Source organism: Oncorhynchus gorbuscha, linkage group LG08, assembly GCF_021184085.1.
Source record: "Oncorhynchus gorbuscha isolate QuinsamMale2020 ecotype Even-year linkage group LG08, OgorEven_v1.0, whole genome shotgun sequence".
NCBI classification, from domain to species: Eukaryota; Metazoa; Chordata; class Actinopteri; order Salmoniformes; family Salmonidae; genus Oncorhynchus; species Oncorhynchus gorbuscha.
Genome location: NC_060180.1, coordinates 17,204,181 through 17,225,462, shown reverse-complemented (window position 1 = coordinate 17,225,462; position 21,282 = coordinate 17,204,181). Strand labels below are relative to the sequence as shown.

Genomic DNA, 21,282 nt, shown 5'->3' with positions numbered 1-21,282 from the left:
GAAATGTCCAGGAACTTGCAGGTGCCTTGGTGGAAGAGTGGGGTAACATCTCACAGCAAGAACTGGCAAATCTGGTGGTCCATGAGGAGGAGATGCACTGCAGTACTTAATGCAGCTGGTGGCCACACCAGACACTGACTGTTACTTTTGACCCCCCCCCCTTTGTTCAGGGACACATTATTCCATTTTTGTTAAGTCACAGGCCTGTGGAACTTGTTCAGTTTATGTCTCAGTTGTTGAATCTTATGTTCATACAAATAGTTACACATGTTAAGTTTGCTGAAAATAAACGCAGTTGACAGTGAGAGGATTTATTTTTTTGCTGAGTTTGTGTGTGTACCAGATCAATGAGTATGAAACTGAACAATGTGTGTATGTCTGGAAAGACATACCAATAAGAACATGGGCCGTGGGTGTCGACTAACGATGGCCATTCGAAATGCACAATCGTCGGGAAATGAACAGGAAAATCTCTTCCGATGTTCTGTGGTCAGCGGCGACCGGACGGCCAACTCGCTACGCACGGCTAACATTCCGGTTGCTTTTCTGGTCCTCAAGTGTCTGCGGGTCTGTGACACACTGGACCACAGAGACAAACTCCAGGAGTACAACTTTTATTCCAAATGACCCTCTTGTAAAAGCAGGAAAAAGAAAAGAAAAAACAACTTCACAATAAAAGAGTCATTGGACAAAAATGGTCACAATAGTTCATGGCTACTCACTGTTTAATGCACGGACATAACATTTCTCTCTGTACTAGGCACCAGAAAATGTAAACACCACTAGAAATAAACCTGGAGGACATGCTGTGTGTATGAATTCTCTTGTGTGTGTGTGTGAGTTCTCTTGAGTGTGTGTTCTCTTGTTATTACATGGCAGGGACCCTGTATGTGGATAGCATCTCCAACTTCGAACTACACACGGAATGTCTGTGTTTGATCTATTGTTTGTTGATTCCTAGTGCACCACCCATTTCCCCCTGCAGTATTTCTTCACCTTCTTTCCCCACTATATAATCTATATATTGACATAAAGCAGGATTAGACAGAGATTATGTCACCATAGAGGCCGGGAAGTAAGCAAACGTGATGTTAAGCCAACTGTTCCGATCCCTGACAGCTCCATTAGGCTCCCAATGTCAACACACTTCCTGAATCATCTGGAGCGTTATGTCATCATCTCTTTCTTCTCGTATTCTGGTCCCCTCCCCCTCCTATTCCACGTAAGCTCCCTGCCCCCACCGACAGTCATCCAGGTTTATTTGCCTCAAACTAATGCCTGATTCACACTAAATGGCCACCCCGAACCATACTGTGCTGGCTCAGATATAGTCTTTTCACTGTCATTTCCAGCAACTATGGTGGATGTGTAACCAGGCCAAGCCCAGTACAGCTTGGCTTTGTAGTGTCAATCAGACAGAACTGTGCTTCTTCTTGTTCTGCACACAACAAAACACCACAGTAAGATGGTAGAACACAACCTCACTGGGAGGGGAGGGGGGGGGGTCTATATCTCACACACATACAGTAATACAGTACTGGATCATACAATGTCTTGCTACAGGAGCTCTGAATGCCCAGAGGGGAGTACAGTATAATATACACACATGATATTGATGGGTGGGGTGGTCACCAACATGTTATCCATATCTCTCCATTTAAATATCTATTTACTCACTATCGGTTCTGGTAATGATATATTATTATTATTAGACGCTTGTATTATGGGTCCAGCAGCTTTACTCTTTCGCCAATATGTTGTTTTTTTAACAAAAGAAAAAAAGGTCAAAAGAATAAGAAAGTAAATGTCCCAAGTAAAGAAATGAACACACAGCTGCCAGTCTGTTTTCACCCCAGACTCCACCCCCGCAGCACACAGAGGGAGAGAGGGGTCTCTAAAGGAATGAACACACAGCTGCCAGTCTGTTTTCACCCCAGACTCCGCCCCCGCAGCACACAGAGGGAGAGAGGGGTCTCTAAAGGAATGAACACACAGCTGCCAGTCTGTTTTCACCCCAGACTCCGCCCCCGCAGCACACAGAGGGAGAGAGGGGTCTCTAAAGGAATGAGAAACGGGGAGGGGGAGAACAGTGGAGCAGTCCATAGATTGCCCCATGTGCGTCGTTTCCTGTTTTGCAGTTGGTGAGTGAGGGTATAGGAGGAGATTTGGGGTGACATGGTTGTTCTGCCTCCCTCTCCCACTCTCCCCTCCCCTCCCTCACTTCCACAGCTGGGTACTGAGGGTCTGGCCCGAGGGAGGACCCACCCCCCCACCCATGGGAGCACCTGGTTGAACAAAGCCGGGTGGCGCTGCCACACCACCACTCATGGCGATGCCTGATATCTGCTGGGTCATCTGAGAGAGATAAGAGACATGGTGTGTGAGAGAGGCAGAGAAAGAGAGGAGGGAGGGGCAGAGAAAATAGAGACCGTTAAGAGGGTTGGACAAACCATTTAGACAATTCTAGAATGACAGCAACAACCAGCTTAAAGGGATACTTCGGGAGTTTGATAACGAGGCCCTTTATCTACTTTCCCCAGAGTCCGGTGGCCTTGTGGATACCATTTTTATGTCTCTGTGTCCGGTATGAAGTAATTTAGAGGTAGCTCCGTGAGCCAATGCTAATTAGCATTAGCGCAATGACTGGAAATGGGTCCGCTATCAGATGACTGGAAATGTATGAGTAACGCTAGTTAGCAATTGCGCTAGTTAGCAAATTCCTTCAAACTGCAGGCAGAGACATAAAATGGGATCCACAAGGTCATCGGACTCCGGGGAAGTCGATTTGAAAAAAATCCCAAAGTATCCCTTTAACGCAGCGGACATAATTTCCTTACTGCATGTGTAAAGGTCCGGAGAGAGTATACCCTCCTCTCATCTCTTTAGTCCTCAGTCAGTCTGTCTCCCTCCCATCCCCCCCTGCCCATTTCTCCTCTGCCTCTCCTGCCACTGTCCAGTCTTGGCTATCTAATCCATTAGAAATGCCCTTGCAGCAGTAGAATTATCGGCTTGTCTGAGATGTGTGTGTGTGTGTGTGTGTGTGTGTGTGTGTGTGTGTGTGTGTGTGTGTGTGTGTGTAGCCCAGACAATCATAATGATTCGAGAGCACTTTTGAGTAGACACCCCCCCACCAACCATCCTTCCCAACCCCCACCCATAGGTTAAAAGCCCAACAGCACGCCCTGAACCCATTACAGTACACACACGACCATATCATGTACTGCACCGAGGCAGAGTGTGTGTGTGTGTGTTTGATGTGTTGTCAGTGGGAGCATAGTGATTTATGATCTCTCATTAACCACCTGCAGTCATAAGGAAATGACAATGCTCACACACAAAGGTCGGGTAAAGCTACAGAGACACACACAGAGGGGGAAATGAGAAGAGAATTTCCCCCATGATCACCCACTGTGTGTGTGTGTATTACCTGGCTCACATTCCACTGGCCCTGCTGTTGTTGCTGCTGCTGCATGGCGGCGTACATCTGGGGAGTCCCCGCCCCCGCTGGCATAGCTCCGCCCGGAGGCCCCATCATGCCTTGCTGCATACCCATGTAACCGCCGTTGGGCATCGCCATACCGACCATCATGCCAGAGTTCTGCCCCATCATGGCTCCTCCTCCCTGGGGCATAACACCGCCTGTCATGGTTGTGGGTGGCATAGCTCCGCCCACTCCTGGGTAAGTCTGGAAGTTAGGCTGTCCGGGGGGCTGGCTGGAGAACTGCTGCATCGGAGGCTGGCCCATATACATAGCAGCAGCTGGAGGTGAGGACACAGACAGACAGACAGACAGACAGACAGACAGACAGACAGACAGACAGACAGACAGACAGACAGACAGACAGACAGACAGACAGACAGACAGACAGACAGACAGACAGACAGACAGACAGACAGACAGACAGACAGACAGACAGACAGACAGACAGACAGACACAGACACACAGACAGACAGACAGACAGACAGACAGACACAGAAAGCATTTGGGTCAACACTTAGTATCAGCAGAGGAAATACATTTTCAAGGTTACCTCCACTAGATTTCTCCTGCAGCAACGAAGAAAAGGTTCACTAAGCTACAGTTGAAGTTGGAAGTTAACATACACCTTAGCCAAATACATTTAAACTCAGTTTTTCACCATTTCTGACACTTAATCCAAGTAAAAAAATCCATGTTTTAGGATCACCACTTTATTTTAAGGATGTGAAATGTCAGAATAATAGAGAGAATGATTTATTTCAGCTTTTATTTCTTTCATCACATTCCCAGTGGGTCAGAAGTTTACATACACTCAAATTAGTATTTGGTAGCATTGCCTTTAAATAGTTTAACTTGGGTTGAACGTTTCAGGTTGCCTTCCACAAGCTTCCCACAATAAGTTGGGTGAATTTTGGCCCATTCTTCCTGACAGAGCTGGTGTAACTGAGTCATGTTTGAAGGTCTCCTTGCTCCCACACACTTTTTCAGTTCTGCCCACGTGTTTTCTATAGGATTGAGGTCAGGGCTTTGTGATGGCCACACCAATACCTTGACTTTGTTGTCCTTAAGCCATTTTGCTTGGGGTCATTGTCCATTTGGAAGACCCATTTGCGACCAAGCTTTAACTTCCTGACTGATGTCTTGAGATATGAAACATAATGATGGTCATTATGGCCAAACAGTTCTATTTTTGTTTCATCAAACCAGAGGACATTTCTCCAAAAAGTACTATCTTTGTCCCATGTGCAGTTGCAAACCATAGTCTGACTTTTTATGGCGGTTTTGGAGCAGTGGCTTCTTCCTTGCTGAGAGGCCTTTCAGGTTATGTCGATATAGGACTCGTTTTACTGTGGATATAGATACTTTTGTACCCGGTTCCTCCAGCATCTTCACAAGGTCCTTTGCTGTTGTTCTGGGATTGATTTGCACTTTTCGTACCAAAGTACATTCATCTCTAGGAGACAGAATGAGTCTCCTTCCTGAGCGGTATGACGGCTGCGTGGTCCCATTGTTTGTACAGTGTTTATAAAGCTTACAGTCATGTGTGCATACATTCTATTGTTTGTACAGATGAGCTACACAGCTACACAGGACAGATGAACGTGGTACCTTCAGGTGTTTGGAAATTGCTCCCAAGGATGAACCAGACTTGTGGAGGTCTACAATTGTTTTTCTGAAGTCTTGGCTGATTTCTTTTGATTTTCCCATGATATCAAGCAAAGAGGCACTGAGTTTGAAGGTAGGCCTTGAAATACATCCACAGGTACACCTCCAATTGACTCAAATTTGGTCAGTTAGCCTATCAGAAGCTTCTAAAGCCATGACATCATTTTCCGGAATTTTCCAAGCTATTTAAAGGCACAGTCAACTAAGTGTATGTAAACGTCTGACCCACTGGAATTGTGATACAGTAAATTATAAGTGAAATAATCTGTCTGTAAACAATTAATGGAAAAACGCACAAAGTAGATGTCCTAACCGACTTGCCAGAACTATAGTTTGTTAACAAGAAATTTGTGGAGTGGTTGAAAAACGAGTTTTAATGACTCCAACCTAAGTGTATGTGAACTTCCAATAACAACTGTATGTATGCATGTACTGTACGTAGCATTACCCGGGGCAGCAGGCTGTGGGCTGACTGTGGTGTTGCTGTAGAGGGAGAGGATGGAGTCCTTGGAGAGGGGTTTCTTGGCCCCCTCCTCGGTCTTGGTGCTGCTACTGTTCTTCTCACTGAAGAGGTCCAGATTAGCCTGGGGGCCAGCAGCACCCCCGATCCCCCCGCGGACGCCGCTACTGCTGGGGCGCCTGGGGCTGTACTGGAGACTGCCTGGAGGGACAGAACATAGGAACAGACAGAATGTGTGTGTGTGTGTGTGTGTGTGTTTGTGAGATAGATCTGTGGCCAAATTGATTTACTGAAGCCAACCTGCAGGAGCAGAATGCACAACCACACATACATGCACGCATACACTCACAACATTATAGGTAGTACGACTGACAGGCAGCACTTTTAAAAAAGAGAGAGAGAGAAATAAAAGGAAGAGAAGAGGTGCTGTCACCTTAAGTGAGATGGATGATATGAATTAGACTGGTGCAGAAGAGAGAGATGAATAGAGCTAGAACGAGGCTGAGAAGACACACACACACACACACTTTATAAAAACCTTTTAACTGTTGTCACGGCCCCGTCATCGCATATACATGTTGAAAATGGCAGATTTGGTTCATTGATAAGCGTTTCAATTGGAATTCGTTGGCGGTACAGCAACATGCTATACATGACGTCAGAGCTCAGGCTCGGTCATGGCTTTGACTGAATGCATCCGTAAGCTTGAGCACCGCGTGTGACAAGAAGTTAACCCCCAATACCGTTACCCATTTGTTTTCGGAGTGAGGGAAATGCTGTAAACCGAGTGGGTGTGTTCAGAAAGATGAGAGGTTGAGGACTATAATAAATACCGCTTTGATGTCATACAAGCAATCCCACACACCCATGAGTCCCAATGTGCACTTCACGTTTCCATATTTGAAAACTCAAGTCATTTACAGTATGGACGTTTACGATCGCTATATTTGATCCAGTTACAAGGGTGCCATGCGTTACGTCCTGAACACAATGAGCCTGTTTGTCGTATGGTGAAGAAAATGAGCCGCGGAACACGTACATGAACGCACTCATGACTCCTCTCTAGGTGCACCAGAATGGCAATCTGTCCGAAGTGCCTTTGGAAAGCCTGACACTGTACGATCCTATTTTAGAACTTAAGCAAGCCATCTTGGCAATAGAATAAGAAGCTTTCAAATGATGCCCACCTGAACCAGAATGCGATAGATAACGGTTTGGGTAAAAAGAACAGCAGTAATTGTGTGAAGGTGAGGATAAAGGGCTGTGTTCCAAACAAAATAATACAAGCCTGCTTCTAGTTCCTCAGCGGAAAAGCTTGGAGAGCAACAAAAAAAAAAAAAAAAAAAAGAAGAAGCACCTTATAGTTAAGGTCATTTCCTAGAGTAAAAAGGTACATTGAAAAGGTGTGTGGCCACTTGGTGACACCAGTTAGTTCTCTCACTCAAACCCTGCTAATAGCTTTTCTTATCAGGCACCTGCTCCAAAATGTCAATGAAGATGTGTATGGTGCTACTGAATGTATCCGGAGTATTTTCAGATTTCATTGTTGAACAAAAATGTTAAAATACTGTGAAAAGTACAGTACATGTAAAATGCACATCAAATCAACAGTGTGATGTTTGGATTCGGTCTTATGAACTGTGGTGTCCTCACCTTTGGTCTGATAATTAGAGGACAGGGGAAATGAGAGGCGCGATAGAGAGGAGGGAAGAAGGGAGAGAGGAGGGAGTCAGTTCATTAATAGCGCGAGACAGGAGGGAAGTTGCGTGAAGACGGCGCTTTCGCGCGCATGTACACGCGCGCCACAGGAAGGGCTCTGTGCGTTGTGGCATACGGCTGCTTCTCCCCGCCTCTCTGCCTGGGGAACGAGGAGGCAGGAGAAAAGAGGGGGGAACGAAGTAGAAAAGCAGCGACTCATACTTACACACCTGTACACATGGCCTCGTACAAACAGACGAACTGAGTCCCAGACAGACAGACAGACACAGTGGTGAACAAACACACAAACGTGTACTATTCATGAGAATGACCTTTTACTGTCTACACACACACACACACACACACACACACACACACACACACACACACACACACACACACACACACACGGTCAATTTACTAGGGCCGAGACAAATGAAGGTGACAGGCAGGCAGCTCTGGAGCGTTGCAATATGTATCAGTGTGCTATAAATACCCAGGCATTTGCATGTGGCCCAAAAACGAGCGTTTTCCCAACGTTAGATGTGTGCTTCTGTCTGACTGCCTACTGGATCAGTAGTGATATACGAGTAGGAGAAGGAGGCAGGGGTGTGTGCCTGTGTGTCTGGTCAATGTGGAGGGAGTAAAGAGATGGTAGTGGAGGAAAACCAGCAGGGACTGTACATGTCCTCACAGTGGACACAGACAGGCACACACAGACCTGTGCATGGCTGGACTCCCACTCTCACACCAGTATCCATGTTACACTCCCCGCCGTTGATTCTCCACAAAGCTGTGAATTAGAAGTGGCATTTCCATTCAACAGCCTTTTCCCACCGTGTCAGTATTCATATACTTCTACATTCAGACCCACAAATACTTAGCAGCGTGTGTTCCAGCCTGCCGTATCTGGCAGAACACACACACACACACACTACCCCCCCTGGTACACCATCTGTAGCCGACAATCCTACTGAGCAGAAGGTTGTGTGTGTATGTAACATGTCTGCATGTGTACGGGGGGGGTATTTTACTGAACCCAGACCTGTCCAGGGAAGAGAGGGGGGGGGGTTTTTTACTGAACCCAAACCTGTCCAGGGAAGAGAGAGAGGAGGGGGGGGGGTGGCGCGTTATTTTACTGAACACAGACCTGGCCAGGGAAGAGGGGGAGGCGGGGGGGAGTATTTTACTGAACACAGACCTGGCCAGGGAAGAGAGAGAGGGGGGGGGGTATTTTACTGAACCCAGACCTGTCCAGGGAAGAGAGGGGGGGGTTTTACTGAACCCAAACCTGTCCAGGGAAGAGAGAGAGGAGGGGGTGGCGCGTTATTTTACTGAACACAGACCTGGCCAGGGAAGAGGGGGAGGCGGGGGGAGTATTTTACTGAACACAGACCTGGCCAGGGAAGAGAAAGAGGGGGGGAGTATTTTACTGAACACAGACCTGGCCAGGGAAGAGAGAGGGGGGGAGTATTTTACTGAACACAGACCTGGCCAGGGAAGAGAGAGAGGGGGGGTGGCCAGGGAAGAGAGAGAGAGGGGGGTATTTTACTGAACACAGACCTGGCCAGGGAAGAGGGGGGGCGAACACAGACCTGGCCAGGGAAGAGAGAGGGGGGGGTTTTACTGAACACAGACCTGGCCAGGGAAGAGAGAGAACACAGACCTGGGGAAGGAGAGGGGGGGGAGTATTTTACTGAACACAGACCTGGCCAGGGAAGAGAGAGAGGGGGGGGGGATATTTGACTGAACACAGACCTGGCCAGGGAAGAGGGGGGGGCATTTTACTGAACACAGACCTGGCCAGGGAAGAGAGAGAGAGGGGGGGTATTTTACTGAACACAGACCTGGCCAGGGAAGAGAGAGGGGGGGGGAGTATTTGACTGAACACAGACCTGGCCAGGGAAGAGAGAGAGGGGGAGGGGTATTTTACTGAACACAGACCTGGCCAGGGAAGAGAGAGGGAGGGGGGGGGGAGTATTTTACTGAACACAGACCTGGCCAGGGAAGAGAGAGGGGGGGGAGTATTTTACTGAACACAGACCTGGCCAGGGAAGAGAGAGAGGGGGGGTATTTTACTGAACACAGACCTGGCCAGGGAAGAGAGAGAACACAAACCTGGGGGGGAGAGGGGGGTATTTTACTGAACACAGACCTGGCCAGGGAAGAGAGAGAGAGGACCTGGGGTATTTTACTGAACACAGACCTGGCCAGGGAAGAGAGAGGGGGGGGGTATTTGACTGAACACAGACCTGGCCAGGGAAGAGGGGGGGGGGTATTTTACTGAACACAGACCTGGCCAGGGAAGAGAGAGAGGGGGGGGGGGGGAGTATTTTACTGAACACAGACCTGGCCAGGGAAGAGAGAGAGGGGGGGTATTTTGAACACAGACCTGAACACAGACCTGGCCAGGGAAGAGGGGGAGGCGGGGGTTGTTTTACTGAACCCAAACCTGTCCAGGGAAGAGAGAGAGGGGGGGGGCGTTATTTTACTGAACACAGACCTGGCCAGGGAAGAGGGGGGAGGCGGGGGGGAGTATTTTACTGAACACAGACCTGGCCAGGGAAGAGAGAGATTTTACTGAACACAGACCTGGCCAGGGAGTATTTTACTGAACACAGACCTGTCCAGGGAAGAGAGAGAGGGGGGAGGGGGAGTATTTTACTGAACACAGACCTGGCCAGGGAAGAGAGAGAGGGGGGGAGGGGGGGTATTTGACTGAACACAGACCTGGCCAGGGAAGAGGGGGGGGGCATTTTACTGAACACAGACCTGTCCAGGGAAGAGAGAGGGGGGGTATTTTACTGAACACAGACCTGGCCAGGGAAGAGGGGGGAGGGGGGGGGGGAGTTGTTTTACTGAACACAGACCTGGCCAGGGAAGAGAGAGAGGGGGGGGAGTATTTTACTGAACACAGACCTGGCCAGGGAAGAGAGGGAGGGGGGGGAGGGGTATTTTACTGAACACAGACCTGGCCAGGGAAGAGAGAGAGGGGGGGGGGGTATTTTACTGAACACAGACCTGTCCAGGGAAGAGAGAGAGGGGGGGGGTATTTTACTGAACACAGACCTGGCCAGGGAAGAGAGGGGGTTATTTTACTGAAGAGAGAGGGGGAGTATTTTACCTGAGAGGGGGGGGGAGTATTTTACTGAACACAGACCTGTCCAGGGAAGAGAGAGGGGGGGGGTGTTTTACTGAACACAGACCTGGCCAGGGAAGAGAGAACACAGACCTGGGGGGAGTATTTTACTGAACACAGACCTGGCCAGGGAAGAGAGAGAGGGGGGGGGTATTTTACTGAACACAGACCTGGCCAGGGAAGAGAGAGAGGGGGGGGTATTTTACTGAACACAGACCTGGCCAGGGAAGAGAGAGAGGGGGGGGGGGGTATTTTACTGAACACAGACCTGGCCAGGGAAGAGAGAGAGGGGTGGGGGTATTTTACTGAACACAGACCTGTCCAGGGAAGAGAGAGAGGGGGGATATTTTACTGAACACAGACCTGGCCAGGGAAGAGGGGGAGGCGGGGGGGAGTATTTTACTGAACACAGACCTGGCCAGGGAAGAGGGGGAGGCGGGGGGGGTTGTTTTACTGAACCCAAACCTGTCCAGGGAAGAGAGAGAGGAGGGGGGGGAGTATTTTACTGAACACAGACCTGGCCAGGGAAGAGGGGGAGGCGGGGGGTTGTTTTACTGAACCCAAACCTGTCCAGGGAAGAGAGAGAGGAGGGGGGGAGTATTTTACTGAACACAGACCTGGCCAGGGAAGAGAGAGAGAGAGAGAGGGGGCGGGGGAGTATTTTACTGAACACAGACCTGGCCAGGGAAGAGAGAGAGGGGTGGGGGGGGGGGAGTATTTTACTGAACACAGACCTGGCCAGGGAAGAGAGAGAGGGGGGGGGTATTTTACTGAACACAGACCTGGCCAGGGAAGAGAGAGAGGGGGGGGGGTATTTTACTGAACACAGACCTGTCCAGGGAAGAGAGAGAGGGGGGGGTATTTTACTGAACACAGACCTGGCCAGGGAAGAGAGAGAGGGGGGGGTATTTTACTGAACACAGACCTGGCCAGGGAAGAGAGAGGGGGGTATTTTACTGAACACAGACCTGGCCAGGGAAGAGAGAGGGGGGTATTTTACTGAACACAGACCTGGCCAGGGAAGAGAGAGAGGGGGGGGGGAGTATTTTACTGAACACAGACCTGGCCAGGGAAGAGAGAGGGGGTGGGGGGGGAGTATTTTACTGAACACAGACCTGGCCAGGGAAGAGAGAGAGGGGTGGGGGGGAGTATTTTACTGAACACAGACCTGGCCAGGGAAGAGAGAGAGGGGTGGGGGGGGGGAGTATTTTACTGAACACAGACCTGGCCAGGGAAGAGAGAGAGGGGGGGGTTATTCTACTGTGGATAACACAAATCCCAGGTCATGGAGATCTGTAATCACATTTTCAGAATTGACATACTGGAGAATCCTGGTTGATAGTGGAGGGAAAGCAGATCAACGCTGTCTAATGTATGGCTGTGTGTTTGTGGGTGTGTGTACCACAGCTCAAACCAGTAGCACAAACCAACCATAGGCAGCCAGTAGGAAAGTGTGTATTCATGTGGTATTCTTTCGTTGTGTGTCTGGATTCCTTCCATGTGTGAAGCAGTGCAGATGTGTTGTGTCCTACATGAACAGAATACAGAGACAGGGAGGGGGAGACAGGGAGGGGGAGACAGGGAGGGGGAGACAGGGAGGGGAGGGAGAGACAAGGAGGGGGAGACAGGGAGGGGGAGACAGGGAGACAGGGAGGGGGAGACAGGGAGGGGGAGACCGGGAGGGGGAGACAGGGAGGGAGACAGGGAGGGAGAGACAGGGAGGGAGAGACAGGGAGGGGGAGACAGGGAGGGGGAGACAGGGAGGGAGAGACAGGGAGGGAGAGACAGGGAGGGGAAAGGAATAGGAGCGGGGAAGGAAAGAGGAAGCAAGGAGGGAGGAAGGAGGATTGGCGGGAAGGAGGAGAGGGGAGGGGCTGAGAGAGAGAAGGCAGATTGGGGTTGGTAACAGCAGTGGTTAGAGATGCTGGAACCAACCACCCATAATTGCTCTTCATGCTCAGAGTCAGGACTGTGCTGTGTCCATGCTCAGGGTCAGGACTGTGCTGTGTCCATGCTCAGAATCAGGACTGTGCTGTGTCCATGCTCAGAGTCAGGACTGTGCTGTGTCCATGCTCAGAGTCAGGACTGTGCTGTGTCCATGCTCAGAGTCAGGACTGTGCTGTGTCCATGCTCAGGGTCAGGACTGTGCTGTGTCCATGCTCAGAGTCAGGACTGTGCTGTGTCCATGCTCAGAGTCAGGACTGTGCTGTGTCCATGCTCAGAGTCAGGACTGTGCTGTGTCCATGCTCAGAGTCAGGACTGTGCTGTGTCCATGCTCAGAGTCAGGACTGTGCTGTGTCCATGCTCAGAGTCAGGACTGTGCTGTGTCCATGCTCAGAGTCAGGACTGTGCTGTGTCCATGCTCAGGGTCAGGACTGTGCTGTGTCCATGCTCAGGGTCAGGACTGTGCTGTGTCCATGCTCAGAGTCAGGACTGTGCTGTGTCCATGCTCAGAGTCAGGACTGTGCTGTGTCCATGCTCAGAGTCAGGACTGTGCTGTGTCCATGCTCAGAGTCAGGACTGTGCTGTGTCCATGCTCAGAGTCAGGACTGTGCTGTGTCCATGCTCAGAGTCAGGACTGTGCTGTGTCCATGCTCAGAGTCAGGACTGTGCTGTGTCCATGCTCAGAGTCAGGACTGTGCTGTGTCCATGCTCAGGGTCAGGACTGTGCTGTGTCGGCGTGCAGCCGGTGTATGCTCTGAGCCGTGAAACAAGAAAGGGGAGATGTGTGTATGTGTCTCGGCAGTGGAGAGCCAAGGGAGTATGGAAGTGGGATGAAGGGAGGGGTGGGGGAATGACTGTGGCACCTATCAAACACACCTCATTCACAAATGCTTTATTTAACCATCACTCCATCTCTCGTTCTCCACTGCTGTTCTCAGACTGGGAGACGGCTGAGAGAAGAAAATATCCTGTTCCTCAGTCTCTGTACCATGTTCAGACTACCCTCTCTCTTCCTCAGTATCTGTACCATGTTTAGACTACCCTCTCTCTTCCTCAGTATCTGTACCATGTTCAGTCTACCCTCTCTCTTCCTCAGTATCTGTACCATGTTCAGACTATCCTCTCTCTTCCTCAGTATCTGTACCATGTTCAGACTATCCTCTCTCTTCCTGTCTCTGTACCATGTTCAGACTACCCTCTCTCTTCCTCAGTCTCTGTACCATGTTCAGACTACCCTCTCTCTTCCTCAGTATCTGTACCATGTTCAGACTACCCTCTCTCTTCCTCAGTCTCTGTACCATGTTCAGACTACCCTCTCTCTTCCTCAGTCTCTGTACCATGTTCAGACTACCCTCTCTCTTCCTCAGTATCTGTACCATGTTTAGACTACCCTCTCTCTTCCTCAGTATCTGTACCATGTTCAGTCTACCCTCTCTCTTCCTCAGTATCTGTACCATGTTCAGACTATCCTCTCTCTTCCTCAGTATCTGTACCATGTTCAGACTATCCTCTCTCTTCCTGTCTCTGTACCATGTTCAGACTACCCTCTCTCTTCCTCAGTCTCTGTACCATGTTCAGACTACCCTCTCTCTTCCTCAGTATCTGTACCATGTTCAGACTACCCTCTCTCTTCCTCAGTCTCTGTACCATGTTCAGACTACCCTCTCTCTTCCTCAGTATCTGTACCATGTTCAGTCTACCCTCTCTCTTCCTCAGTATCTGTACCATGTTCAGACTACCCTCTCTCTTCCTCAGTATCTGTACCATGTTCAGACTACCCTCTCTCTTCCTCAGTCTCTGTACCATGTTCAGACTACCCTCTCTCTTCCTCAGTATCTGTACCATGTTCAGTCTACCCTCACTCTTCCTCAGTCTCTGTACCATGTTCAGACTACCCTCACTCTTCCTCAGTCTCTGTACCATGTTCAGACTACCCTCACTCTTCCTCAGTCTCTGTACCATGTTCAGTCTACCCTCTCTCTTCCTCAGTCTCTGTACCATGTTCAGACTACCCTCTCTCTTCCTCAGTATCTGTACCATGTTCAGTCTACCCTCTCTCTTCCTGTCTCTGTACCATGTTCAGTCTACCCTCTCTCTTCCTGTCTCTGTACCATGTTTAGACTACCCTCTCTCTTCCTCAGTCTCTGTACCATGTTCAGACTACCCTCTCTCTTCCTCAGTATCTGTACCATGTTCAGTCTACCCTCTCTCTTCCTGTCTCTGTACCATGTTCAGTCTACCCTCTCTCTTCCTGTCTCTGTACCATGTTTAGACTACCCTCTCTCTTCCTCAGTCTCTGTACCATGTTCAGACTACCCTCTCTCTTCCTCAGTATCTGTACCATGTTCAGACTACCCTCTCTCTTCCTCAGTATCTGTACCATGTTCAGACTACCCTCTCTCTTCCTCAGTATCTGTACCATGTTCAGTCTACCCTCTCTCTTCCTCAGTATCTGTACCATGTTCAGACTACCCTCTCTCTTCCTCAGTATCTGTACCATGTTCAGTCTACCCTCTCTCTTCCTCAGTCTCTGTACCATGTTCAGTCTACCCTCTCTCTTCCTCAGTCTCTGTACCATGTTCAGACTACCCTCTCTCTTCCTCAGTATCTGTACCATGTTCAGTCTACCCTCTCTCTTCCTCAGTATCTGTACCATGTTCAGACTACCCTCTCTCTTCCTCAGTATCTGTACCATGTTCAGTCTACCCTCACTCTTCCTCAGTCTCTGTACCATGTTCAGACTACCCTCTCTCTTCCTCAGTATCTGTACCATGTTCAGTCTACCCTCTCTCTTCCTGTCTCTGTACCATGTTCAGTCTACCCTCTCTCTTCCTGTCTCTGTACCATGTTCAGACTATCCTCTCTCTTCCTGTCTCTGTACCATGTTCAGACTACCCTCTCTCTTCCTCAGTATCTGTACCATGTTCAGTCTACCCTCACTCTTCCTCAGTCTCTGTACCATGTTCAGACTACCCTCTCTCTTCCTCAGTATCTGTACCATGTTCAGTCTACCCTCTCTCTTCCTCAGTCTCTGTACCATGTTCAGTCTACCCTCTCTCTCTCCTGTCTCTGTACCATGTTCAGACTACCCTCTCTTCTTCCTCAGTATCTGTACCATGTTCAGACTACCTCTCTCTTCCTCAGTCTCTGTACCATGTTCAGACTATCCTCTCTCTTCCTGTCTCTGTACCATGTTTAGACTACCCTCTCTCTTCCTCAGTCTCTGTACCATGTTCAGTCTACCCTCTCTCTTCCTGTCTCTGTACCATGTTCAGACTACCCTCTCTCTTCCTGTCTCTGTACCATGTTCAGTCTACCCTCTCTCTTCCTGTCTCTGTACCATGTTTAGACTACCCTCTCTCTTCCTCAGTCTCTGTACCATGTTCAGTCTACCCTCTCTCTTCCTCAGTCTCTGTACCATGTTCAGACTACCCTCTCTCTTCCTCAGTATCTGTACCATGTTCAGACTATCCTCTCTCTTCCTGTCTCTGTACCATGTTTAGACTACCCTCTCTCTTCCTCAGTCTCTGTACCATGTTCAGTCTACCCTCTCTCTTCCTGTCTCTGTACCATGTTTAGACTACCCTCTCTCTTCCTCAGTCTCTGTACCATGTTCAGTCTACCCTCTCTCTTCCTCAGTCTCTGTACCATGTTCAGACTACCCTCTCTCTTCCTCAGTCTCTGTACCATGTTCAGACTACCCTCTCTCTTCCTCAGTCTCTGTACCATGTTCAGACTACCCTCTCTCTTCCTCAGTCTCTGTACCATGTTCAGACTACCCTCTCTCTTCCTCAGTCTCTGTACCATGTTCAGACTACCCTCTCTCTTCCTCAGTATCTGTACCATGTTCAGACTACCCTCTCTCTTCCTCAGTCTCTGTACCATGTTCAGTCTACCCTCACTCTTCCTCAGTCTCTGTACCATGTTCAGACTACCCTCTCTCTTCCTCAGTCTCTGTACCATGTTCAGTCTACCCTCTCTCTTCCTGTCTCTGTACCATGTTCAGACTACCCTCTCTCTTCCTCAGTCTCTGTACCATGTTCAGACTACCCTCTCTCTTCCTCAGTCTCTGTACCATGTTCAGTCTACCCTCTCTCTTCCTGTCTCTGTACCATGTTCAGACTACCCTCTCTCTTCCTCAGTCTCTGTACCATGTTCAGACTACCCTCTCTCTTCCTCAGTATCTGTACCATGTTCAGACTACCCTCTCTCTTCCTCAGTCTCTGTACCATGTTCAGTCTACCCTCACTCTTCCTCAGTCTCTGTACCATGTTCAGTCTACCCTCACTCTTCCTCAGTCTCTGTACCATGTTCAGTCTACCCTCTCTCTTCCTGTCTCTGTACCATGTTCAGACTACCCTCTCTCTTCCTCAGTCTCTGTACCATGTTCAGACTATCCTCTCTCTTCCTCAGTCTCTGTACCATGTTCAGTCTACCCTCTCTCTTCCTGTCTCTGTACCATGTTCAGTCTACCCTCTCTCTTCCTGTCTCTGTACCATGTTCAGTCTACCCTCTCTCTTCCTGTCTCTGTACCATGTTCAGACTACCCTCTCTCTTCCTCAGTATCTGTACCATGTTCAGTCTATCCTCTCTCTTCCTCAGTCTCTGTACCATGTTCAGACTATCCTCTCTCCCTATTCTCCATCCCCATCCTTTCCCTTCTCATCCTCTTCCCTCTCTAGTGGTAATATCCACAGATACATTGGAGCCGTGTCCTTTCATCTGACAGGCCTTAACTAACCAACAGTGTCAGTTGTAACTGGGGACAGGGCCACACAGTGGAATTAACACAATACACTGACCTCTCTCCATCTCTCGGAGGATATGGAATGTGGGACTAGACTGCACATTAAAATGTTTGTCTGTTATGTGTGTGTGTGTGTGTGTGTGTGTGTGTGTGTGTGTGTGTGTGTGTGTGTGTGTGTGTGTGTGTGTGTGTGTGTGTGTGTGTGTGTGTGTGTGTGTGTGTGTGTGTGTGTGTGTGTGTGTGTGTGTGTGTGTGTGTGTGTATGAGTTGAGGTCAATGTGTGTGTATGAGTGTGTTCTTACTGCAGAGGAACACAAAACCCCGCACTCCAGTCTGTCTTCACTGACTTCAATTGTATCCACAGGGGAGAGGGCATAGGCTGACAACACTGGGAGGTGGTCCAGAAGAAGACATGGTACCTGGGGGTTGTGGTGGGTGGTGGTACCTGGGGGTTGTGGTAGAAGGTGGTCCAGAAGAAGACGTGGTACCTGGGGGTTGTGGTGGGAGGTGGTACCTGGGGGTTGTGGTGGGAGGTGGTACCTGGGGGTTGTGGTGAGAGGTGGTACCTGGGGGTTGTGGTGAGAGGTGGTGGGGGTTGAGGAGGTGGTACCTGGGGGTTGTGGTGAGAGGTGGTACCTGGGGTGGTTGTGGTGGGTGGTGGTACCTGGGGGTTGTGGTGGGAGGTGGTCCAGAAGAAGACGTGGTACCTGCGGGTTGTGGTGGGAGGTGATACCTGGGGGTTGTAGTGTGGTGAGAGGTGGTACCTGGGGGTTGTGGTGAGAGGTGGTACCTGGGGGTTGTGGTGAGAGGTGGTACCTGGGGGTTGTGGTGAGAGGTGGTACCTGGGGGTTGTGGTGGGAGGTGGTACCTGGGGGTTGTGGTGGGAGGTGGTACCTGGGGGTTGTGGTGGGAGGTGGAACCTGGGGGTTTGTGGTGGGAGGTGGAACCTGGGGGTTTGTGGTGGGAGGTGGAACCTGGGGGTTTGTGGTGGGAGGTGGAACCTGGGGGTTGTGGTGGGAGGTGGTACCTGGGGGTTGTGGTGAGAGGTGGTACCTGGGGGTTGTGGTGGGAGGTGGTACCTGGGGGTTGTGGTGAGAGATGGTACCTGGGGTTTGTGGTGGGAGGTGGTACCTGGGGGTTGTGGTGAGAGATGGTACCTGGGGGTTGTGGTGGGAGGTGGTACCTGGGGGTTGTGGTGGGAGGTGGAACCTGGGGTTTGTGGTGGGAGGTGGAACCTGGGGTTTGTGGTGGGAGGTGGTACCTGGGGGTTGTGGTGGGAGATGGTACCTGGGGTTTGTGGTGAGAGATGGTACCTGGGGGTTGTGGTGGGAGGTGGTACCTGGGGGTTGTGGTGGGAGGTGGTACCTGGGGGTTGTGGTGGGAGGTGGTACCTGGGGGATGTGGTGGGAGGTGGTACCTGGGGGTTGTGGTGGGAGGTGGTACCTGGGGGTTGTGGTGGGAGATGGTACCTGGGGTTTGTGGTGGGAGGTGGTACCTGAGTATTGTTGGAGGAGGGCAGAGGGTTGGACACCATTGGACCAAAGATGTCCTCATCACTGACTGGTGCAGCAGAACTGGTTGCAGCTCCACCTGTAGGTGCATCTGAGAGAGAGAGAGAGTAAACATTGACCTGTAGGCAGTATAGAGTTTGTGCGTAATCTCATATCCATGTGTGTGTGTGTGTGTGTGTGTCTGTGTGTGTGTGTGTGTGTGTGCACATGACTCCTGGGTTATCTATGATGCGCTGCCTATTCCCCTTCCCTCCTCAGATGTTGGAGGATGTTTTGGCATATTATTTACTTGGGGTTCAGAACCATAATACAATGAAAAAGCCCAGTCAGCCCTCTCCACACAGGTATATGAACATAACTCAATGCTATTTCAAAACAGTCAACTCAGAAACGGCCCATTACTTTCAGGTGGATATGGATTTTCGTTCACAGCGATGTCACTTCTGAAGTTGAAATGGAATTACATTTCAATTCGTGGATCACAAACTGCCAATTGTTTTCAAGGGATATTTTTAGAATCATTAATCCGATTTATAAGCTCAATAGACAGACCAAGACAGAGACAGACGACAGAGACAGACAGAGACAGCTGGGAGAGAAATAGAGATGCTGACTGATCGTGATCACAGAGACATTGCCCATCTACAATCCAGCTGCTCTCCACAACAGGAGGAAAAGCACCATGGGACATTGGGGAGAGAGAGAACGAGAGAGACAGGGAAAGCACCATGGGACATTGGGGAGAGAGAGAACGAGAGAGACAGGGAAAGCACCATGGGACATTGGGGAGAGAGAGAACGAGAGAGACCGGGAAAGCACCATGGGACATTGGGGAGAGAGAGAACGAGAGAGACAGGGAAAGCACCATGGGACATCGGGGAGAGAGAGAACGAGAGAGACAGGGAAAGAATGAGAATGTGACGAGAGGAGAAACTGTCCCCCTCCTCAAGAGGTGAGACCATTAGTAGACAATGTACCATTCAGACAGAGAGAAAGAGACATGTATGATGGGGAGTTTGACCAGAGAGCAATATAGAGAGAAAAAAATTAGTGAGAGAAATTAGAGAGAGAAATTAGAGAGAGCAATAGAAGAGAGAAATTAGAGAGAGAGAAATTAGAGAGAGCAATAGAAGAGAGAAATTAGAGAGAGAGAAATTAGAGAGAGCAATAGAAGAGAGAAATTAGAGAGAGAGAAATTAGAGAGAGCAATAGAGAGAGAGCAATAGAAGAGAGAAATAGAGAGAGAGAAATTAGAGAGAGCAATAGAAGAGAGAAATAGAAGAGAGAAATAGAGAGAGAGAAATTAGAGAGAGCAATAGAAGAGAGAAATTAGAGAGAGCAATAGAAGAGAGAAATTAGAGAGAGCAATAGAAGAGAGAAATTAGAGAGAGAAATTAGAGAGAGCAATAGAAGAGAGAAATAGAGAGAGAGAAATTAGAGAGAGCAATAGGAGAAATAGAGAGAGAGAAATTAGAGAGAGAGAAATTAGAGAGAGAGAAATTAGAGAGAGCAATAGAAGAGAAAAATTAGAGAGAGTGAAATTAGAGAGAGAAAAATTAGAGAGAGAGAAATTAGAGAGAGCAATAGAAGAGAGAAATTAGAGAGAGAGAAATTAGAGAGAGCAATAGAAGAGAGAAATTAGAGAGAGAGAAATTAGAGAGAGAGAAATTAGAGAGAGAGAAATTAGAGAGAGCAATAGAAGAGAGAAATTAGAGAGAGCAATATAAGAGAGAAATTAGAGAGAGAAATTAGAGAGAGCAATAGAAGAGAGAAATAGAGAGAGAGAAATTAGAGAGAGCAATAGGAGAAATAGAGAGAGAGAAATTAGAGAGAGAGAAATTAGAGAGAGAGAAATTAGAGAGAGTGAAATTAGAGAGAGAAAAATTAGAGAGAGAAAAATTAGAGAGAGAGAAATTAGAGAGAGAGAAATTAGAGAGAGAGAAATTAGAGAGAGAGAAATTAGAGAGAGAGAAATTAGAGAGAGCAATAGAAGAGAGAAATTAGAGAGAGCAATATAAGAGAGAAATTAGAGAGAGAGAAATTAGAGAGAGCAATAGAAGAGAGAAATTAGAGAGAGAGAAATTAGAGAGAGCAATAGAAGAGAGAAATTAGAGAGAGAGAAATTAGAGAGAGCAATAGAAGAGAGAAATTAGAGAGAGAGAAATTAGAGAGAGCAATAGAAGAGAGAAATAGAGAGAGGTAAGACAGCATGATGGTAGTCTTTATATAACACTATGTTAGAACATCCATAATTTAGCCCTTTAAGTGTGAACAAAATTTTGCCCCTTGAGAGAGAACAGGAAATAATTGAGAGAGAAAGAGAGAGAGAAGAGAAAGAAGCTGTGCATGGTGGGGATTTTGAACAGAGGTGGACAGGGCAATGAAATGAGTGCCACAGGCTCTTCTATCTCTTCCCCACTTGAAAGTAGCCTCCCTTTGTTCCGGGTTCAACTGACCATCTATTATGGGATGGCCACTCTGGGATTGAGAGCTGAGCGAGCCATGGAAACATACCGCCTCCATCAGGAAGACACATGGTTTAAATTTTTGAATTTTTGATTTTTTTTAGACAGACCCCACCTCCCTGGCCAGGTCAGTTTAATTAACACCTCTCACCCTTCTACACGTGCCTCTTT

The 21,282-nt window shown here is 48.9% G+C and overlaps 1 protein-coding gene across 1 annotated transcript in view; it reads right to left on the bottom strand.

Annotated features, from left to right (window-relative positions):
* Nucleotides 1–598: 598 nt before the first annotated feature.
* The window catches only part of smap1 (small ArfGAP 1), a 78,121-nt gene continuing 57,437 nt past the window's right edge, over nt 599–21,282 (bottom strand). The window contains 5 exon segments of the mRNA XM_046358648.1: nt 599–2,355; nt 3,428–3,759; nt 5,596–5,776; nt 5,779–5,808; nt 18,631–18,737. Of these exon segments, the coding sequence (XP_046214604.1) occupies nt 2,218–2,355; nt 3,428–3,759; nt 5,596–5,776; nt 5,779–5,808; nt 18,631–18,737 (788 nt within the window). The 3' untranslated portion in view covers nt 599–2,217.